This window comes from Panonychus citri, unplaced genomic scaffold (assembly GCF_014898815.1).
Source record: "Panonychus citri isolate SS breed McGregor unplaced genomic scaffold, ASM1489881v1 Contig00141, whole genome shotgun sequence".
Classification (NCBI taxonomy): Eukaryota; Metazoa; Arthropoda; class Arachnida; order Trombidiformes; family Tetranychidae; genus Panonychus; species Panonychus citri.
In genome coordinates this window covers 2913557-2935765 of record NW_026515546.1, presented here as the reverse complement: position 1 = coordinate 2935765, position 22209 = coordinate 2913557, and the positions used below count along the sequence as shown (strand labels likewise).

The window sequence follows — 22209 nt, the reverse complement described above, 5'->3', positions numbered from 1 at the left end:
ACCCTATCCCAAGCTTGATAAATTTCATTGTGACAATGGTCATTTAATTCGTACAATCATCAACCTCTACACAACAATACAAATTTACAACTCAAATAGAAGAAAAATTGGAAAACAATGTAAACCCTTTCACCATTACCTATTCGAATGTAACAAAACAATTGATTCTCACCTTCCCACCTTCTACATCTCAAACGATTCCCATGACAAACTTAAACTGAAAAAACTCAAACAAATTACAAATACCATATACAATATAAATGTAAACATTTTCAAAAACCCCACCTCAGGTTGCCTGGTGCAACTTTCCTCCAACGGAGGAGCTACAGCACATACCCTGTAGTTAAAATGTTAAATCATCACCGTGAGGTGAATATAGACCTTTTCTCTTAAGGTTTTGGTTTTTTTTCATTCTCAAAAAAAGTGTAACCTTAAAATTAAACAATTAATTTTAATTGTTCAAATTGGAAAATTTAATTAATTTGATTGTTTCTTATGATGATGAACTCCTCTGTCAATAAAAGAGGAAATCGTCAAACAATGAGCAATACGGTTAATATGAATAGCTCAAACCATTCGGTTTCTAATACAAATACAAGGTAAGCCGAATATCATTTTTTCTCTTTCTTTTTCTCTCTTTCTGCCTTCATCTTCTCTTTTGCCTTTTTTTCTATTCTTGTCTTATCCTTTTCTCTTTCTTCCTTACTCTCCCCTCTTACTTTTCATCTCTGTCTTTGATTATATTTCCCTGTCGACTTTCTCTTTCATTAGTTTCCTCTTTCATGACTATTTTCTCTATCTTTATAAAATTTTCTGTACTTCTTTTCCCATTCCTGAATTTTTCTCTCCCTCTAATTCTTGATGAAATTCTCATCAGAAAAATTATTCTATTCCATGAGTTTTATCTCTTGCCTTGAATTTATGAAAATTTTATTCTAAAGAAAATAGAAACTTTTTTAGTCATTTTAAAAAAGTAAAGAAAAAACAATTGGGTCTTAGTGAAAGAGCATTTTTTTCATGACCATCATCTCTTAAAGCAGAAAATTTGACAAATCTATACACTGTGTTCCGTTTGCTTCTTGCATTTTCTCTCTTTTTCTCTCTCTCTCTCTCTTCATCTTGATTGTTGGAGAAAAAACTCTCCTTTTTGACCTATTTACATTTACCTCTCTTAATCTCTATCTCTATCTCTTTATTTTGTTACCTCTTTTTCTCATCAATCTTAAAACATTTCTCTTATCTTTATTCTTTTCCAATGAACAGAAATTATCGATCTAAAAATGGTCCAAGTGAAAAAAGTGTTACCAATGTCGAGGGTGTTTATTTCAATGCTCGGCTTATGCATGCTACTACTTCCCTCATGGGCACCTGTGTAAGACTGACTACAAAAGATGGCAACGTTTATGAGGGTGTATTGACCTGTTTTTCACCTGATGTAAGGCTTTCATTTCATAACAGTTGAACAATTATTTATATATGAGTGTCTGTATATGCATTTATATATATGTGTGTATCTCTGTATGGGACATCTAACTCTTACTCAAATGTTTAACTCATCTTCCACCTCATGGTTATTTTACCATCATCACAATTCTCACGGATCATATATGCTAAGCTTTTTCAATCAACTCTCCATGCACATAGATACACAAATATATACACATCACTACTCACACATGCTTTTTTTTTAAGTTACTCTAAATGTTTACAATGTGCTTTTTCTAACCGTATCTTTCTCTCTCTCTCTTTTTACCTTTACAGTTTGAATTAGCAGTTGATATGGTCACTCTCATTGATCCTAAAACAGTCGTCGGAGGCCAGAATCTTAATGGCCTCTTAGCTAGTCTAAAAGCTCGCAATCAAGTGAATAACACTATGATTTTCAAATTTTCTGATATTGTGACCTTAAGCGTACTAAATGTGGACCTAGACTATGCTGCTAAAGGTAAACTTGTCACATCTCAAACTCTCTCAAACCTTTAATCTATTTTGACCTTTCTCTAAGCTTTTTTAGGCTTGAAAACTTTCGATGGAAACTTTACTTAATCTTCTTTTTTTTTCACTTTATATCTTTAGGCCACTTTACTGACACAGAGATTAGTCGATTCGACTCTTCTTCTTTGAATAAAAACAAGGATCTGGTTCCTTGGGAATGTCCCCAAGAAGAGAACCTCCAAGAACTTGGTAGTCTTGCTATCGATGAACAAGCTAGCCCTGAAAAGGTTAATCAAAATGGCTGGACTGCTGACGACATGTTCAAGCTTAATAAAGACAAATATAACGTTAAATCAACCTATGATGATAATTTGCATCAGTACACGTAAGTATTTTAATCTTTTCAAATTTTTTGACTCTCACAATCTCTCTCTAATCTCAACATTATCTTACATTTCTAAACTTTTTTCTCTCTGTCTCTCTCTTATTAGTGTGCCTTTGAACCCTCAAGATACTGAAGAGTATCGACAACTTGAAGCAGAAGCTGAAAGGATAGCTCAAGAGGTCGAGGCTGATGGTACCTCTAGAGATCGTGTTTCCAAAGAAGTTAACGATGATGAGGAAGAAAAATATAGCGCAGTTATCCGAGCTATTCCTGAGCCTCCCTCTATTTCACAACATAACCGACAACCGCCTCGCCGTAAACCTACTGGACCAATGACTGGTCAAAATATTGGACCTCGGGGTAAAAATTTACAGAACAATGGTCCTCCATCATCAGCGCCTATGACTGTTCATTCAAAATATCAGTCTCACTCTTACTCGTACGTATTTACACTGGTTAACTGTTGGTTTGTTTATCTTTTTAACTGTTTTGATATTAGATTCTAATCTCTCAATCCCCACCCTCTTTCTACTTTAGTAGTAGTTACATTTTTCCTTATCTTTTCTTCCTATCTCTTGTATTTGACCCTACATCTTTTTCACATTTGTTTCGTTCCATTTATTTTAATTCTTTTCGCATGTACAATTAATCATTTGTTTACTTTTTTAGATTACAATGTTTTCCACTATCTCTATGTAGTGAATGTTAATTCTAGTTTAACCGGTTTAAATAGTAATATTTAACTGCATGTAGTAACTCTTTCTCTCTCTCTTTCATTTATTATTATTTACGAAAACAAACCTTGTCCTAAATTAACTTGTCTCGACTTGAAAATTTTTTATTTGAGATCTTTGAACTGATATTTAAGCTTTGGTTTCAGGGAACTTCCTAGAGAGCCACCTAAGCCTCCACACATGCAGATTTCTCCTTCTTCATCTGCGTCAGGTTACAAAACTGGGCAGCAAGGGAAAAGCTCTTCTTTAGATGCTAAGCAGTCGAATAGTTATTCTAATTCTAAAGATTCAGAGGATAAGTAAGTAATCTTGTTGGTCTCTTTCTCTCTCTCTCTCCCCTGATTATGTGTTCATCTTATTTTTGTGTTTTTAATCTGATTTTTTCTATTTACTTCCTCCCAAATGATTTACTAATTGTGTTTCTTACTTTTGTTTCACTATTATCTTTCAGGTCTGATAAAAATGAGCCTCGTAATTTACATGAATCCTCTCGACGACAACACCAACATCAACAAGCTCAGCAACAGCATCATCAACAACAGCAACAACAACAAATCCAACAGCAACAACAAATTCAACAACAGCAACAGCAGCAGCAACAACAACAACAAGAAAAAGCTTCACAACATGAAAAGCGTCATCAACAAGAAGTTAAAGGCTCACAATCAAGCCAATCTATCCAAAGCCCACAGAATCAGGCTCATCCACATCCAGCAATCAATAAACAGCAATCATCTCAACAGTCATCTCCACAACAATTTAATACTAACCAGCAAGAACATGCTATTCAACATCAATCTCCGTAAGTTGATAAATCAAAAATTTCTCATAAACTTATTTGCTTATTTACATTTATATATATAATTGTTTGTATTCCAATTTCCCTTTTAGACATGGTGCTTCACAAGATAAAGACAAGCCTCAACAAAATCTTTCACAAAATAACCAATCCGCCCAAGGGCAGCTGCAATTAGGACCAGAAGAGAATGTACCAGCACAAGGGTTGCCTCAAAGGACGCAAATCGGACAAAGAACTAATCTTCTGCGTAAAAAGGAGGATATTCAAGAGCTTAAAAGATTTGGTAATGAATTCAGAATTTATGATAATAAAAAATCATCTTCTCGAGAAAATAAGGAACCCGTTCAAAGTTCAAAGAGTGATAATAACTTAGAGGTTAAAGAAACCCGAGGAGGTGACCAAGAAGCTACTACAAGCTCATCTACACCTAATTCAAAATTATCTTCATCAGTTTCAACACCATCTTCAAAACCAGCGCCTCCAGTTAGTGAGCCAATCCCTGCCGAGACTGAAAATGAGGCTGAAAAATTAGTTAAAAAATCAACGCTAAATCCAAATGCGAAAGAATTTAATCCGGGAATGAAGTCATTCACACCACGATCTGCATATAGTAGTGGTCAGTCAACACCGACTACAACGCCGTCAGGAGCTATGGTACCAATGGCTAATTATCTTAATAACGCTATTGTTCATAATCATAACCATCCTCATAATCATAGTCAGCAACCCCATCACCAGTCAAATCACCATCAACCCAGGATGCAAAGTCCAATGGTAGCTTTCCCACCGTCTACCCATTTCATTTCAACTCTTCCTGTTCTACCCAATCAATTTATAATGTCAGCTCCAAATATCTCGGGTGCGCCTCCCTTTCAACCTGCCAATAATACCCATACCTCTAGAAATTATCGTAAATCAAATCCTCAACAATACCAGAATCCAAATAATCGACACGATTATTCACAAACTTCTGCTACCGTTGCTGCTGCAACTGGTCATCCTGTTCTCGCTGCATCACCAATGCAAGGTCCATATCCAGGAGCCCAACAGCAACCTGGTGTTGTTACTTCAGCTGGTACACCACAACAAATGTATCAATCAGTATACATGCCTCATCCTAGAATGAATATTATCTCACCTCAATCTGGTGTTGTTATGCCCCAATTACAACCCTATGACCATAACCTTCAACCAATTTATAGTAAGTATTGAAAATTAATTATTCTAATCAAAACGTTTTTCATTAACGGAGATACCTAACTCTTTCAGTGGCACCAGTTTCTTTACAACCCCACATGTTAACTCAGGTGCAACCTCAACAAAACGTTTCCGGAGCTGGTCAAATGTCAACTGGTTCAACTCCCCAATCATTAACCCCTAACACCTCAATGCAACAAGGCGCTCCAACACCTTCACCAGTCCACCATCAGGGTAGAGTGCCTAATCCAACCCCGACTCCACCGCAAGCTGTGATCTACTTGAGTCCTCAAGGAGGACAGCCTCCCGTTTCACTATCGGCTCATTCCGCTAATAGCCAAGCTCACTACGTCAACCAAATGGTACCATTGATTATCCAGCCAAATCAAAATTTGGCTCATTCACATCAAATGGCCCAATCTGGACATGTCCACTCCAGTATCAGGAATTAAAGTTTATTAATTTCATCAACACATAAAAAGTTAAAAACATCAGCCAGATTAAACGGAGCAGGAGATATAAAAAATAATTATTAAAAAAATTAATTAGTTGAAAGTCCTTCCGATGACTTGCGACTTTGGTTACTTTGTATCTAGTAGAGTGACTACTCTTTTCGTCAATGGTAGTCGAACACCCGAAAAATCAACACAACAACAACAACAACAACAACAAACAAACACAATTAATCAACGCAACTTTTTCTTATCCCTTTCCTTTTTTTTCGTAGTCGCCAATCAAACTTTTTTTTTGGTTATCCCTTTAATTAAATATAATAATATTTCCCATTGAGAAATAAAGAGAGAAAAGAAGAAAATTTATTCTCAAAGTGAAATATTTACACATTTTCCCCATTTAAGGACAATTAACATTTCTTTGCTTTAAAGGCATGTTAATTGTCCATAAAAAAAATACCAAGAAAAAAAGTTGCGTTAATTGTGTTTCAAGTATAAACACATTGTTGAATCCATTCTAACAATTAGTGATGATCAATAACCAATGATCATCACTCAGATTATTAAATGATATTCAACAATTAATGTATATTGGAATGCTTTCAACTTTGATGTTAGTATTATTTATATTAATAAAAAAATAAACAAAAATGTTAACCGTTGGTTATCAAAAAAAACTAATCCTAATTAGTCTTAAACGAAAATTAATTTCATTTATAATTAAACATCTCTCGGGCTTTTGTTTTTCTTAATCCCACTAATCATTATAATCTTTAAATTAAATTGATTTGATACGAGATGAGATTATGAGTGGAAACAGAAAAACCTTTCAATCTAATCAATTTAATCTTAATTAGTTTCTCATCTTTTGTACTTTGAACAGATGAGAAAGTAAAAGTTAATTAATTGTTGATTAAATGTTGAATTACAATTTAAGGCTTACACCCAAGTTGTTATCTAATTGTTAATCAACTTTAATAATTAACGATTATCTAGTTAATTGTTACTTTTGAAAACTTTTTTCTTATTTTATTTTATATTTTATTTGATAAATGAAGTGAAATTTTTTTTTATACAATTTAATTGATTCTCGAGGTAATTGTTAATCAAGGTAACGCATCTCTCAATTCAAATTTAACTGATCGACTTGGATTAAACAATAGACCACCAGTTGATTGTTGACAATTTGTTGATGAACACGGATTATAATTAGTTCTGGTATTTGGTGATGATGAGGATGAAGAAGATGATGAGTTGACTATGCTCATTAATGGTGAATACGTTAAACTGCTTCGGCGACTTTTCCGTTTACTTTTAGACTTTGAATTGCGATTTCGAGATGAACCTGTTTTCGACTTGTTACTTTTACGATTTGACGATGAAACTGTTGATGATTGAATTGATTGTTTATCAGTTTCATCAGTTGAAAGTGGTGAAGATGATGAAGATGAGGAAGATGATATACCGATAATTTCACCTTCATCTTTATTAATTGCTCCTCCTGGTGTATCTCTTATTACCTTTGATTGTGACGATGATGAAGATATTGATTCAATTGGTGTAAGATGATTTACTTGTAATCTATTACGATGATGTAACGATAAAATTTCCCCCGAAGGTCTTAACTGTTGATTATTGAGAAGATGATGATTAACTGGATGATTGTAAGCGGAGTTAAATTGTGCAATTTGATGAGCATCAGAAACAAATGAATGTGGATTCAAAGGTAAACTTTGAACCGGTTGAAAAACAGGATAAAATGTTGGTGATGATTGAGAGATTAACGTTGATTGTTGACGATTTGATTGTGATTGAGGTTGATGGTGATGGTGATTTTGTTGCTGCTGCTGTCGATGATGAGGTAAATGATTAGTTGGACTAATTGCCTGAGGCGGATGACGTTGAACAATTGACGAAGCGCTCGTAACCAAAGCTTGATATTGTCGCAGTAATTTAGATGCTGGTTGACGGACAAATGATCCTTGGACATTGGTCAGATAAGGTTGGACTAAATTACTTTCTGGTTTGTTGTAATTACCTGTTAATCGAGGATCATAAGTGTAAAGTAAATCAGGTGAATTTAATTTACCATAAATTGTCTCGTATCCAGTTGGTTGTTCATATGAATTGTAATTAAATGGATAAGGATTATGAGCTTGATGATTGTGTTGATAAATTTGAGCCGTTGATTGGACTTGAGGTTGTTTCTGTTGTTGAGATGATTGTGATGGTAGAGGTTGAGATTGTTGTTGTTTAGTTGAAAAGTTAATTGCTGATTTGATTTTGGACGCTAATCCTTTGTACGATGAACTAAGTGGACTAATTAATCCAATCAATGGACTTTCAGTTAAATCATTTGGTACCAATGTACTAGTTGGTATGATTTCTGGGTTTAAATTGTATTGATTAGATGTAACTGGTTGCTGGTTGTTAATTGTTAATTGTTGAGGTGAAAATTGAATCTGCTGTTGAATTGGTCGTTGCTGCTGGTGTGATTGTTGTTGTTGTTGTTGTTGTTGATGTGAGTGATGATGGTGAATGGGATTAAGATGATGATGATAATTGTGTGGATTTTGTTGGTAATTAGTATAAGGATTAAGATTTGGGGCAGTTAATTGTTGATGGTGTGATTGTCCAATTGTTGTAAGACCAAAGGTTGGACGTATAAGTGAATTGGGTATAATTATCGGTTCCTCTGGTGGTTGAGTTAATTCAAAGGAATCAAAAGATGAATCAATTGATGAAAGTGGTGTTGGTGATAATTGAGGCTCATTAGGATCAGGAAAACGTATTCGACTTGAAATAAATCGTTGAGGTGATATTGAACTTCCCAAGTTTATCAATTGAATCTCTTTTTTATTTGATTTATCACCTTTCTTATTAGCATTATGATAACCCAAAGATTTTGATTCTTTAGTATGATAATGATGATCTTTACCTTTACCTCCAACCTTTGACTGTTTGCTTTTATTTTTAGCTTCAAGGGCAATCTTATTAGAAAGTAATTCAGGAATATCAGCTAAAGACAATGAAGATGAAGATGAAGTAACCACCGAGGTGGAAGGCATCGGAGTGGTGGTTGTGCTTTGGGCTGTTGTTGGTGTCATTTTGGTTGTCGATTCACTGGACAATTTAGGATAATTAGTGGACAATGAAACTGTGGTCGTGGTTATTTTTGGTATAATCACCGTCGTCTTATAAGTGATCGGTTTAAAAGTGACCTTTTTATCACTGGAACCCGATCGATACCCATAATCAATATCCGAAGATGAACTTGTCTCATTAATTGTTGAACTTATCCTTCTTTGATTATTGCCAACATAATAATCTGAAGATGATGAATTAACATTGTCACCAAATGAGAGAGTAGAGGTTAAGGTATAATTAACACTATCCAATGATTTAATTGAATCAAGAGAAACCAAATTAACGGGATAATAACGTTGCGAATAAGTTTTACCTCTTCTAACGTTAATTGTGTTTCCATTTTGAGTTGATTTTTCTGTTCCATTCAAATTGGAACTGTTTCCATCTCCATTGTAACTTAATTGTTTACCGTTAATTGTTGCTGCTGTCTCATTGTTAACTAAATAACGTTTATATGATTGATAACTCATAGGAATCTTCGGAATTGTTGGCATAATTAATGAAGACTCTTTTAATTGTGGGTAAATTTGCTTAGCCAAAATCGGTGAATTTACCTTACCATCAATTACTTTAATACAGATAAATTGTGTTGTATTATTGATTGAATTACTATTAACTTTTTTACCTTTTCTATTGTTTGATAATTTTTTTCTATCATGATTAGACTTAATTAATCCATGATCACCTTTAATCTTGATATTGGTTTCTCGAGTTTTAATCAATTCCCTTGATTCATCATATCCTTCAGGTTGATAAACTGGTGATGGATTAGTTACCGTTTCTATTGGTGAAGATGATTTAGTTTTCAATTTAAAATAGTTTCGTAAATTAATCTTATCACTGTTATAATTGTGATTACGATTAAATTGTTGATTATCTTCATTTTCATCATTTTCGCCATCTTCATCTTCAGTATCATCGTCCTCATCCTCGTCGTAATATATTGAACCGATATTCCGGTTAACCGTTGATTTTGATAAGCCAGTGACCTGAGTAACCAGATTAGTTGGATTAAAGTCTGATGATGATGGAGATGAGGATGAGGATGATGTTGATTTAATTTCATCTTCTTGTTGATCTGCTACACTTTTAGATGATGATGATGTTAATGTAACTGTTGGTAAATTGATGATTTAGTAAAAAAAATAAATGGTAAATAATATCATTTAATGTTAAAAGGGAAATTAGTATATTAATATAACTTTAATTGTCACTGATAAATGTTATTAATTAAAAGGATAATATTAATTACCTGATAAAATTGAATTATTATAACCATTTTCTGTTGGATAATCCAGAATAACTGATTCACTTGAAGAATCTGAATTGTAAATTTAATTAAGAAAAATTTCAACATTTGATTATCAAATTACTTTTAATCCAAAATTAAATCAATCGTATTAATCATAATCTTTCAATGATCATAATCATTTCATTCATAAATTGATTAACTTTACAGTCTCATTGATAATGTAACTTTGTTTATGTTAATTGTAACATTTTCATGGTTAATTTTGATAAGATTTGGTTAATTGTTAGGGTTTATCGTTTGATAGTCAATTAATTGCCCATTGTCAACTATTATCACTTAATTAAACTAATTAGTATGATGATTTATTCATTATCATCGTCATTATCATTAAATCAATCATTTCAATTCAGGTTATTGATTTGAAATCAACTAAACGAGTTTGACTTTTTGATTAACTTTTCACAATCAATTTTGCTTTTGATGAGAAATTAATTGCAATTGATTTTGAAATTTTAACGACAATCAAGTTGATTACTAAATTAAATGAAACTTTGATTAATTGATTTTTTTTTCTTCAACTCCTATAACAATTTAACAATCCTAACATCCAGATACAATTAACTAACATCCCTCTAAACTAATCATCTGACAATTAACTGTCATTGTATTAATAATATCAATTTACTTACTAATCAACTATCAAGTATCACTGATTTGATTATCACATTGTTATCACTGATTGTCACAATTTAACCAATTATAATCAGTCGGTTTAACCTTAAACTAATAATATTTGGTAAACAAAAACCATTAACTAAACAAAATCAGCTAATTGTAAACTAATCATTGAATAATAATCAAACTAAATTGCAGTAATCAAAAGATGCAAAGTTACAATAACAATAACAATAACAAAAGTAATAATAACAATTAGTTAATTATAATTGAAAAATCTTAACCAAACCTTTTACATATTAATAGTTACAATTTTAATAATCTCTCCCTTTTTGTTGTAACAATTAAGATTCTGAAACTTGATTGAACTTTTTTTTTCAAGAAATTAAGTTAATATTCATGATTGACAATGTTAATTGTTTAATGATATTATCAGGCACCAACAATTTAACTTTAATCCTATCTGATTAACAGATTACCAATCTACTGAATATCTAAATCAAATGCTAATTTGGTAAACAATTGTAACCTTTTCAATTGGATTTACCAACCAAGTTATTCATTAAATTGTAGTAACTGTAATAACTAAGTTAATCATCAACATACACAAACAAATCGTGATAGAAACTAATTTCTGAATTAATTAATGATTTAGTTAAATGAATACTAATCACCAATCATAAATATAGCAATCAACTGATCAATGTGATTCTCAACAAATTGTTTGAAAAACAAAATAAACTTCATTTTTCAGGAGTAAAAGTTTTACTTATGATAAATGGAAAGTTAAATCAACCGTTGATTAGGTGTAACTTGTTACTTTTCATTATATTTCCAATTGTAATTTGCCCTCAAGGTAAATTGTCATCATCTTCATCTTCATCATCACTATCATGTGAAGATGATGATAAAAAAAGATGAGAAGAAGATGAAAAAAAAAGGTAAACTGATGATCCTCGTCTCTTTTTCCAATATTAGGAAACCATTTTTGAAAAGAAAGATGAAAAAAGAGAGATGATAAATAAAGATCTTTTTTCATCATCATCATCTCTCTCTTTCTCTTTCTCTTTCATCCTCTCATCATCTTGATCTCATTCACAAGTCTTACCCAAGGTAAAAAATTTCATCTCTCACAAGATCATCTCTCATCCTCATCATCAATTTCATCCTTTTTTCATTCAGTAGCATCTTCGATTACTGATCATTTAGAATCTAAATATTTTTTTCTTTCCAACTGTCTCCATCTCAGTGGAATCGTTTATTAAATTACAACAATCAATTTTAATCATTCTAATCAAATCTAATCACGTTTCTAATAAAGATGATGATTTAACGTTTATGAAGATGATCTTTAAAAGGACAAACTTGTTGATCTTTTTTTTTTCGTCAAAAAACCAATCATAATGTTCACAAATTCAAATTAAAATTGTAAATTTCAATTTTCCCAATCTAATTGTAATAAACATCTAAATGTTAATCGTAACGATTAACTGTTAACTCAGTTTATTTCAAATGATCACAATCAAATTTCAAATGATGTTTTAAAGCAAAATTATCAACATTATTCAGACAATTCAATAAGTTAATTGTTGACTTACCATTGCGATTAGATTTTGATATCTTATTTGAACATGGGACTTTTTTATCAGATGATTTATTTGAGATTAATGGTAATCTTAATCCACTTGATTCTGATGATTCTGATTCTTCAGATGATTCAGATGAACCTTGATTGTTATGATTAAGATCCACATCTTGAATATATTGAAAATGACCAATACTTTTATTCAACGATTCAGCAAGTAGAGTTGAAATTGTTTTAACGACTTTTGCATGTCCTTCCTCTGTAATTAAGTGACAATTAAGGTGATTAGTTGATTTTTCTCAGATAATCATGATCTGTATAGTTGATTGTTTGCTTATAGATCAGTTAATTGTTGATCATGATGTTAATGTGGGACTTTAATTTGTATTGATAGTTACCCTTGAATGGATAATATTGATTCTGAATTTTTTTTCTTAAATCTTTCTGTTAATTGTTACCATCACATTCCTTAAATTATTACAAATAGTCAAACAATTAACTTTGATTTCTTGAATAGTTTGATGCTTGATGATCACATGGAATTGATCATTGCATCAACAATTAACAAATTGTTACAATATCACTCAGATTAAACATTGAGGGTCAACTTTATCCATTAGGTTTGATTGTAGTTTAATTGAAACAATTTTACTGATCATACAAATAATAATCAATTTTATTAACAATTAACACTAATTATTACCTGAATCATTATCCGTAATTGTATTATCCGTAATCGTATTATTTAATTGATCAAATTCCGGATCCAGAGTAACTTTAATTGCAGAAAAAGTTATCAACAATTAGCAAGGATATTAAAACATTAGTCAATTAAATGGAACCAAAAAAGACACAAAATTATTAATTACCATTAATCCGTTGATTTGTTGAATCCAATGAAATATATTTAAAACCATTTGAATAATTAACACAACAATTAGAAGATAATAAGATTAAACCAACTACAATCAATTGATTAATTGTCCATCGGTGAAACCATGTTAACCAATTAACATCGTCTCTCATTTTTGATTGTTTGATTGTAAATCATCAATAATCACAATAGGAATTGTTAATGTTAATCCAAATCACTGAAAACACATAAACACACCAAATAATCACAATTAAAAGTCAACAATTAACTAATAGTTAAAATGTAATGGACATGATGAGATAGAAAAAAAAAGTTTCTTCAATTAATGGAAAACAAACAAATCGACAAATTTCATCTTCCTCATCATCTTTATCCCTCCTCCTACTACTCCATCACCACCATCACCACCACAACCGCCTCCTCCCTTCAGGGCAAAGAGAAAGGAAAAGGTTTATGATCAACATGATGATCAACATGATGATCAAAATGATGATCAAGAAGATAAAATGATGATAAAGTTTTCTTTTAAAAGAAAAAGTTTTCTCTCTCTCTTTTATTCAACTCTTACCTTTTTCATCCTCATCTTCATCTTCACCACCCACTAATTTTATTAACCTCCTCTTCATCTTCATCCTCATCATCATTAAGATGATAATTTATCTTCATTTCCTCATTAACTTTCAACTCTGTTAATAGATTTACCTGGAAGGTGAAAATAAATCATCAATTAAGAAAGTTTCATTTTCACAATCAACCGATTCTTTTTGGTAATCATTTATGGATATTAACGATTAATTGATTAATTAATTGTTCAATTGTCCATCATCATCACACTTATTTACTTAATTGTTATAATCATTATTGTCTTAAAATCTTAATTAACTTTTTACTATTACGTTCAGATGAAGCATTGGAAACAAGTTGCTTCCTAATTTGTTGAAACATTTTGATTCATTATGATTAATTGATTAATTAATTAACAAGTTTCTTTCACTTTCATTGATTGTTGCCAAATAATTAATTAAGATAATGATTATGATTGATGTGAGCTATTTATTGATAGATCTCGTTAATTGTTTTAACAATTAGATTCTCGATTTAGACAATTAGCTTTACTTTTATTGATAATTTGATTAGCAATTTAAATTGGTCTCCGCTTTCAATATCTAATTAGATTTGATTACTGATTAGTTTTAATTGTTTCTCATGTAAATTTTACTCTCAACCTACACTTACACATTTAATTGTAACGTTATTATTTGATTGTTAACCACAATCAACTAATTGATTAATTAGTTTTCTGGTCAAATTTTTGGTTAATTAATTAAACCGTAAATTTCATTGTTAACTTTTAGCTAATTATCATTTAGATTAACTTTTAACTCCAGACATAATAAGTCACTGATTAGTAATTAATTAATTAATTAGTAGAGGAGAAGATGAAAAAAATTAAACAAAATTGATTTAAATAGTAAATTGTAATTAGGATCAAGATTTAGATTTGATTAGATTTAAATTGATTAAACTGGTTGATTCTAAAATTGTTTAATCAACTCAATCAAATCCAACGGCTCACACCCAATTGATTAACTAATTGTTGTTGGTGTTTTGGTTTCACTTTGATTAACCAAATCAATTTTATATCTTCTTCCTTAATCAATAAGTTAATTGTTTCAACTTTTTTCTTTCTCATTTAAATTACAGTGTAATTAACTTTTAATCATTTTGATTTTCTGATTAACTGGGAATCAATATTGATTATCAAAAGATTCAATGATTTAGCTAATTGTTATCGTAAATCAATCATAACCATTGTTTATATTAATATTTAATGAACAATTAACATTGAATATCAATGATAATTTCAAATTGATCTTGAATTAATTGTAACAATTATTGTTAACTATTTGTAATCTAGTCGCTTAATTGTTACAATTATAACTTTGAATACTAATAATAACTAATTTCATTAATACAGCCACGAAAAATGAGATGAGAACAGAAATTGTGACTTATAAGCATAGAGAGATAATTTTTTTCTAATTGTGATTACATTTTTCTATTACTTTCCATCTAAATCAATACAATTTCTCTTTTAAATTTGATTAAATTATCTCTTTATGCGCAATTGATATAATTTTTGTTCTCATCTCATTTTTCGTGGCTGTATATTGAATATATTTAATTGTTTTATAATAAGTTAAATTTACTGATTGTATCATCAGTTTAATTTTTGAAAATCACAAGAAAACTTAATTTAATCACTTTTACTAATAATTAAACATTGAAAATTGATTGTAATTGGTTACTAACAATCAATTTTGATTATGATGATGATAATGTATCACTGAGCTGCACCTTAATTGTTATAATGGGTTGGCCGAGAAATCAACTAAACATATAAACAATTAAGTGAACAAATTAATCTTGATGAACGATTAAATTGTTACGATTAAAAAATTAAAGTTAAATTTGAAATCAATGAGAAATCAGCAAAAATAATCTAACCTTTTCAGAGTAAAGTAATTTTGTTCACTTTAATAAACAATCAACTAAATTGTTGGACAAAATTTGTGACAATTTAAAAAGTAACAAATTTCCCCTGAAAAAGTAAATCAATTCAATCTAAATCAATCTAATTGTTGTTAATAAATAGATTGAAAAGTTTCAAAGTAACAATTAACTTTAAGATGGTTGAATATTAATCAATCATTTTCAGTTTAGTTAAATTAACATAACAAAAAACGTTTAGATTTCAAGATAAATCACATTTTGTGATTTAAATTGTTACTATTAATAATTAAGGATTAAGATTATGTTAATATTTACTGAGAATTGGCTGAAAATTTGTGATTAAATTAATTGTTTACATAATCATCAAGGTAAACATGAGATGATTAGTTAAATTGTTGCTTCTTCTCAATCTTAGCTTACCCATTTTCTTGTGTGAAAACAATTTACAAATTGTTAGTTGTAATTGTTAATTATCATGGGTCGTAAAACTAAATCAAAATCAATTGTAAATTCTAGTGATCAACAATTAACCTCTCAACTAATAGACGATTCTGATTGGATTTATCCACAATTAGCTAACCAATCGATACGATCTTTAATTGTTACCTTAATTATAATTTACTACTTTATCTATCTTGGTAATTACAGTCTAATTGTTTCACTTGTTTCAAATTCAGTTAAATTAATTAGTGGCCGAGGTTCTTGTTCAATTGTTATCCCATCAAGTTGGAGTAAATTGTTTCATCCACCAGTTAATTGTTCAAAATGTGAAACAATTAAAGAGATCATTGAAGTTACAAATATTACAAGTGAACAATTTGAATCAAGGTAAACAATTAAAAATCCAAATCAATTCCAAGTAATCAAATATTTTACTTATTATTATCGTTTACAATTAAGATTTGCTTATTCAATGGAACCATTAATAATTAGAGGAGCAATTAAATCTAATTGGAAAGCTTTGGATGTGTTTTCATTGAAGTTTTTTCAACAATTATATTTGTCAACAATTAATTCTGATCATAATCAATATCGTTGTCAATTTTTTCCGTATTCAACTTCCTACAAATCACTCATACAAGCTTTACAATCAATTCCAGATCAAGTTAATTACAATCAATCAACTCCATGGTATATTGGTTGGTCTAATTGTGATCCAAGGATAACATCAATTCTGAGACAATTTTATCATAAACCACAATTTCTGCCGATTAATTCAGAGGATTCAAGACTTGATTGGATATTCATGGGAACCCCTGGTTATGGTGCACCAATGCACGTAAGTGATTAACAATTAGCTAAATTGTTACCAAATTATTTAATTGTTTATCTGTTCATCAGATTGATAATGTTGGTTATCCTTCATGGCAAGCACAAATTAAGGGAACCAAAAAATGGATTCTTGAACCTCCACTTGATTGTTACCTTAATTGTAAAAGATTTGAGGTAACAATTAATCCAGGAGATATAAGTGAGTGAAATGCAATTTAAATTGTCATCCAATTTAACTAATTGTTTCAATCTTTCTATCAGTTGTCTTGGATACAAATAAATGGTTTCATGGGACTCAAATTGTTGGAGATGAACTAAGTATCACAATTGGATCAGAATATGATTGAAACAATTAAAAGATTAATCATTTCATGTAATATTTAGTTAATAAAAATATTAGATTCATGTTGAAAAATAATATTGAAAATAACAATAATTTTTTTAATAATCAATTAATATACTAATTAATAAAGTAAATATTACACAAGAGAGAGAGAAAGAGAGTGAGAAAAGAGGGAGAATCAATTTTAGTTAATCGATAAAGTTAATCAATTGATTTTATGTTACCGTCCACCGGTATAATAATTTCTAGAATCATAATTTATTGAAGACTCGTTATGTGATGATTGGGATTGTTGAGGATTTTGATATTGATGTGGGTGTTGTTGTTGTTGTTGTTGTTGTTGTTGCTGCTGCTGTTGGGTATTGACAGACCAATGTGATGGTATTGGATTTGAAAAAGGTCCTTGGACAGTTTGGGGTGGTAGGGGTGGCGGTGGACCGTAATTTGGATAATGATGATGTGAATTATTTGTTGACGAGAAAGATATATCACTTCGGACACTTCGCTGATCATGGGATCGTTGAGAGCTTGGTGAATAGGTATCACGCATTGGAGGCATTTGAGGGGCTGGAGGGTAATGAGAGTGATGATGATGAGAGGGATAATGATGATGATTAGATGGTTGATGTTGTTGTAAAGGCATCGGTGCTGGAGGCAATGAACTGTAACCCGAGGTTGAGGAGTCACCTGAATTCATCCAGCTTACAGGAAATGGTGGCGGTGGGTCAATTGTACCAAGTGACCAAGGTCCACTTGCAGCTGATGAATCAAGTGTATCTTCAAGATATCCAGTGGGTGGTGGAGGTGGAGGTGGTAGTGAATCTAAATTAACTCCTGTTGATGATGTTGATCCATCGACTCCTGTTGAATGTTTTAAATCATCATCTGAATAACCTTGTGATTTAAGTGTTAACTTTTTGCGTAAAATTTCACATTCAGATTTTAGATTCTTTAAATCGTCAACAACTCGAATTTTTGACATGTATAGTTCATGCTTGTCACGTTCGAGTTTACTACAGTCGACTCGGTGTTTCTCCTCTCTTTTGGCGATTTCACGTTCTAAACTTTCAACTTGATTCTTCAATGATTCATTAGAACGCTTTAGATCTTCAATATATCCTGGAACTGATTCATTTCGAGAAAGCATTTCTTCATATTTTAATTTCCATGTTCCAAGTTCTGATTGTAATTTGACTTCTTGTTCATTGAAATAAGTTTTCAATATTTGTAATCGTCTTTCAGCCTCATCTTTAGCCTTAATTGCTTCATTTGAATCAACCTCTGCTTTAGCTAATCGTGTCTCCATCTCAGCTGTTTTATTGGAAAGTGCATCTTTTTCCTCCTTAATTGATCTTAATTGCTTTTGAGCGACACTTAATTCTGCCTTTAATTTAATTCCATCCAGTAATGATTCCAGTGAGTATTCAGCAGATTCATTTGTATTGTCAATAAATGATTTCATTGAATTAATTTCTTGTTCAGCATTTTCCAATTCCATTTTTAATTTCTCAATGATTTCCTCCTGCTTGACCATTCGCTTAAGGTCAGTTTCTAGTTGAGTTTCTTTCTTTTTCAATAATTTCACTTCTTGGGTCAGTTGCTCACTAGTATCAGCATATTTTTCAATTTCCATTTGCGCTGCTTCAAGTGAATCAGCTTTTTCTTCTAATTCTTTTGACAATTTATCTAGATCAAGTTTTACTCGGGTAAGTTCATCATTGGCCTCAGAAGACTGAAAATTAAAACAATATAAACATTGGATTAGAAAATTGTATCGATTATTTAAAAGGTTAAATGGTAATAAACTCACCTCATTCTTGAGAGTTTCATTGTTTTTCTCAAGCTGTTCAATCCTCTGTTTTTGCTTGCGTGTTTCATTAACCAATGATTCCAACTTGCTGATTAGACTATTTTTCTCACTCTGATATTGAATTAGAATAGGAAAAAGATAACAACAGAAAGAGGGAAAGTAGAAAATTAGCAACAATAAAATTTATATACAATTTGCCAAATTGAATTTAGTGTATTGATTGTTGACTGAATACCTCAGAATGTTCAATGTGATGATTGATATTCTCAAATTTATCCTTAATCTCTAGATGTTCCTTGAGTAAACGTGAATTCTGTTACCAGGAAAAGAATGGGAAAAAGATAAAATGAGTTAATTTCTTATAATGGAGATCATTTTGTTTTTCTCTCTCTCTCACTCACTTACCTTTTCTTTCTCAGCCGCCAACTCATCAAATAGATAATCTCTTTCTGTTTTAAGGTTAAAATTTTCCCCATGGTTACGGCAAAGTTGATCTTCTAGGGAAACTTTCTCCTTATGTGAGGAGAGGATTTTTGATGTGATAAACATAACCAACCAGGTAATTGTTATCATCAATAGAATGACAAAAATTGATGGTGAAAAGTTAACATGATGTAAATAGTCAATCACTGGTTCTGGTAAAAGTGTTGTGAGTAAAGTAATTTGTGAGCGCATTGCGTCAGGATAATTTGTTGATATCGGTGTTTCGGTGAAAGTTGTTTGTGTAAAACTATCAGTTAATGATTCAGATGGACCATTGAAAGTTGATTGTTGGTCAGATGGACTTGCACTGTTGGAAAGTAATGATGAAGATTGCATTGGAAGCGCCAAGTTGGAATCAAAATTTTGATTGTTAACTGATGATGAGAGATGTAGAGATGAATCTGAATCTGAATCAGGTGATGGTTGTAATGATGATAAAGGTAAGTCTGTTGTCACTGATTCTTGTTGAGGTGGTAAATATAATGATGATGAGGGGGAAAGATAAGATTGTTTCTCTACTTCAGCTGCCATCTGATGTGTCATTTCATCAGAGGGATAATCAGGTTGATTATTGTGTTTATAATCATCATTTGTACCAATAATTGGTGGACGTTGAGGTTGTTGTTGTTGATGCACAGTTTGATGATGATAATTAGGTTGGTTGTATTGATGCACTGGTTCATCTTGATTCGGTAAAGGTTGTTGTTGGTTATAATTTGAAGGTTGTGATGATGCAGGTAATTGTTGTTGTTGTTGTTGTTGTTGTTGAAGTATTGGTGATGGAGTTGATGAAACCTCGTTAATTTTTGGATTCTGAATTTCTGTTTCAACTGTACCATGATGGTGAACTTCATCAGTTGGACTTTCATCCTTGTGACTCTCTTGGATTTTACTTTCTTCCTGATTTGATGGAAAACTGTACTGATCTCTATCAGTATCAATCAAAGGTGAAGGTGTTGATGACGATTGGTCCTGGTTTTGGACTTGTGGTTGCAAATTGATTTCATTTGATTCAATGTTGTTTACATCGAGTTTATCAATCAACTGATCGCTGTCAATTGAATTTGTTGTGTGGCCATTTTGTGAATCAGTGATTCCATCAACTAAAGCAGGAGATAAAGATTCAGTTGCTGGTGTAGCTGTTGTTGTCTCACTTGGTTGATTATTAACATTATCAACAAAACCTGTTCCTTTTACATCCGATGACGATTCAGATTGAGGTGATAAATTAGACTCTCGACCAGCAAGATCATCGGTATTAATTGGATGTAAAGGTAATGAAGACGGAATTGATTCATAGACAATAGAAGGGGAAAGTTCTGGACTCTTTTCGTTGACAATTTCGTTGAAAACATTAGATTCTTGAGGTTGGTCTTCTTTGTTTATTGGATCATCTGGAACAGTCGGAGTTGGATTTTTATCTTGTGAATTGATATTTGGTTGATCCATAACAACACTCGCTTCTGAATTTCCATTAACTTTGGACATTTCCACACTTGGAGAGAGATTTAAAGCTCCGAATGATTGTTGATTGGGAGTATTACTTCTGGATGGAATATCAGAAGGTCCAATTCCATTGTTTTGCCCCGAATATCCTACAAATGGTGGTGGTCTCATATCCATACTTGGAGTTGGTGTACTTGATTGTAGAGAGACTTCGTCTTCTTCATATTCATCAACTGGAAATGTTGTTCCATCAACTTCGGTGGTTAATCTGGGTGGATCAGAAGCTATAGATGGCATTGTTGGTACAATATCGGTATTAGCTTGTTGAGGTTGACTTTTTGTAATCTCTTCTGATTTAACAGCAATTGATGAATCCACTGTTTTCATTTGATCATGTTGAAAATCTTGAAGGCTTGATGTTGGTTCTTCTTGATTATTTCCAGGTTGAAAACTTGTCTGTAATTTGTCAATGGGTGAATCAGACACTGATTGAATATCTGGTTTAATATCCATATTTTCACTAATTGAAATTGAAACATCATCAGCTGAATTCGATGTAATCTCTTCTTCAACCGAGCTTGAAGTACTACTTTGTATAAAAGAATCTCCATCACTTGGTTCCAACTTGATAATAGGCTTCCAAGAATCATCCAAATTGGTTAATATTAAATCATCTTCTTTTAAATATTGTTTCACCTCTCGAACTAATTTTTTAGAAACTAGGCCTTGACGGTCATTGAGCTACAATAAAATTTGCCAAATGAAAATAAGAAAAAATAGTCAATTATTGAATAAATTAAACTAATCATAATCACAATCATACTTATTTTGTATTTACACTTACCTTAGCAAAATAATATTGACCATCAATTGTAGTCCCAAAAATTTCAATTTTATCTTCAATGTTGTATTTTAATTTATGCCTCTCATCAGGACGATAGTTCTGAGTAGCCACCACTAATCCAATAGATTCTGTAATCATGAGAAAAGATAAAAGGAAATGAATAAAATACAAAATAATATAAATAAATTAAAAACAATTAAAGGGAAAAATATTTACCACTACAAATATCATTTTTACACTTTAACTGATAACCTGGTGAAGACTCAGTTTGATCACAATTATTTTTAATACAATAGACAGTTAAGAATACAATTAATTGATAATATCTACTCATTGTGTATTAATTTAACCATTTAACTAAACAAAGAAACAAAATAAATAAACAAAAAACAAACAATTAAATAAGTATATCAACAATTTAGAAATTAAAACATAATCAATAATTTTCAATGTTAGAAAATA

The 22209-nt window shown here is 31.2% G+C and overlaps 4 protein-coding genes across 6 annotated transcripts; 2 read left to right on the top strand and 2 right to left on the bottom strand.

Annotated features, from left to right (window-relative positions):
- Positions 1 to 378: 378 nt before the first annotated feature.
- LOC128395211 (ataxin-2-like protein) lies at positions 379 to 6183 on the top strand. 3 transcript variants are annotated; one of them, XM_053355610.1, is made up of 9 exons: positions 379 to 599; positions 1264 to 1435; positions 1762 to 1945; positions 2077 to 2320; positions 2427 to 2759; positions 3201 to 3353; positions 3506 to 3856; positions 3946 to 5054; positions 5132 to 6183. In XM_053355610.1, the coding sequence occupies exons 1-9, from the start codon at positions 496 to 498 to the stop codon at positions 5500 to 5502; spliced, it is 3021 nt and encodes a 1006-aa protein (XP_053211585.1). In that variant the 5' UTR covers positions 379 to 495; the 3' UTR covers positions 5503 to 6183. The 3 variants fall into 3 exon arrangements, with proteins under 3 accessions (XP_053211585.1, XP_053211584.1, XP_053211586.1); XM_053355609.1 differs by having other exon boundaries at positions 5123 to 6183; XM_053355611.1 differs by lacking the exon at positions 3201 to 3353 and having other exon boundaries at positions 5123 to 6183.
- On the bottom strand, positions 5902 to 13455 carry LOC128395210 (putative uncharacterized protein DDB_G0277255). Its single transcript, XM_053355608.1, has 5 exons — positions 13031 to 13455; positions 12865 to 12936; positions 12175 to 12420; positions 9902 to 9970; positions 5902 to 9763 (listed from the first exon to the last, which is right to left on the bottom strand). The coding sequence occupies exons 1-5, from the start codon at positions 13185 to 13187 to the stop codon at positions 6609 to 6611; spliced, it is 3699 nt and encodes a 1232-aa protein (XP_053211583.1). The 5' UTR covers positions 13188 to 13455; the 3' UTR covers positions 5902 to 6608.
- A 2474-nt stretch (positions 13456 to 15929) lies between these two features.
- Positions 15930 to 17216, top strand: LOC128395071 (bifunctional arginine demethylase and lysyl-hydroxylase psr-1-like). Its single transcript, XM_053355452.1, has 4 exons — positions 15930 to 16377; positions 16450 to 16828; positions 16891 to 17020; positions 17083 to 17216. The coding sequence occupies exons 1-4, from the start codon at positions 16025 to 16027 to the stop codon at positions 17166 to 17168; spliced, it is 948 nt and encodes a 315-aa protein (XP_053211427.1). The 5' UTR covers positions 15930 to 16024; the 3' UTR covers positions 17169 to 17216.
- A 20-nt stretch (positions 17217 to 17236) lies between these two features.
- LOC128395069 (probable serine/threonine-protein kinase tsuA) lies at positions 17237 to 22199 on the bottom strand. Its single transcript, XM_053355451.1, has 6 exons — positions 21964 to 22199; positions 21748 to 21875; positions 19380 to 21644; positions 19210 to 19287; positions 18975 to 19085; positions 17237 to 18896 (listed from the first exon to the last, which is right to left on the bottom strand). The coding sequence occupies exons 1-6, from the start codon at positions 22079 to 22081 to the stop codon at positions 17385 to 17387; spliced, it is 4212 nt and encodes a 1403-aa protein (XP_053211426.1). The 5' UTR covers positions 22082 to 22199; the 3' UTR covers positions 17237 to 17384.
- Between the last annotated feature and the right edge of the window lie 10 nt (positions 22200 to 22209).

Bases quoted from the DNA above. Each gene is read 5' to 3' on its own strand.
- LOC128395211 (XM_053355609.1), top strand. From the start codon at position 496: ATGATGATGAACTCCTCTGTCAATAAAAGAGGAAATCGTCAAACAATG. The intron at 600-1,263 runs GTAAGCCGAATA...TCCAATGAACAG, and splicing joins GTTTCTAATACAAATACAAG to AAATTATCGATCTAAAAATG. The intron at 1,436-1,761 runs GTAAGGCTTTCA...TTACCTTTACAG, and splicing joins TGACCTGTTTTTCACCTGAT to TTTGAATTAGCAGTTGATAT.
- LOC128395069 (XM_053355451.1), bottom strand. From the start codon at position 22,081: ATGAGTAGATATTATCAATTAATTGTATTCTTAACTGTCTATTGTATT. The intron at 21,876-21,963 runs GTAAATATTTTT...TCATGATTACAG, and splicing joins TAAAAATGATATTTGTAGTG to AATCTATTGGATTAGTGGTG. The intron at 19,288-19,379 runs GTAAGTGAGTGA...TCCTGGTAACAG, and splicing joins TGGCGGCTGAGAAAGAAAAG to AATTCACGTTTACTCAAGGA.
- LOC128395071 (XM_053355452.1), top strand. From the start codon at position 16,025: ATGGGTCGTAAAACTAAATCAAAATCAATTGTAAATTCTAGTGATCAA. The intron at 16,829-16,890 runs GTAAGTGATTAA...TCTGTTCATCAG, and splicing joins GTTATGGTGCACCAATGCAC to ATTGATAATGTTGGTTATCC. The intron at 17,021-17,082 runs GTGAGTGAAATG...TCTTTCTATCAG, and splicing joins AATTAATCCAGGAGATATAA to TTGTCTTGGATACAAATAAA.
- LOC128395210 (XM_053355608.1), bottom strand. From the start codon at position 13,187: ATGAGAGACGATGTTAATTGGTTAACATGGTTTCACCGATGGACAATT. The intron at 12,421-12,864 runs GTAATAATTAGT...ACTTAATTACAG, and splicing joins AATTACGGATAATGATTCAG to AGGAAGGACATGCAAAAGTC. The intron at 9,764-9,901 runs GTAATTAATATT...ATTTACCAACAG, and splicing joins TAATAATTCAATTTTATCAG to TTACATTAACATCATCATCA.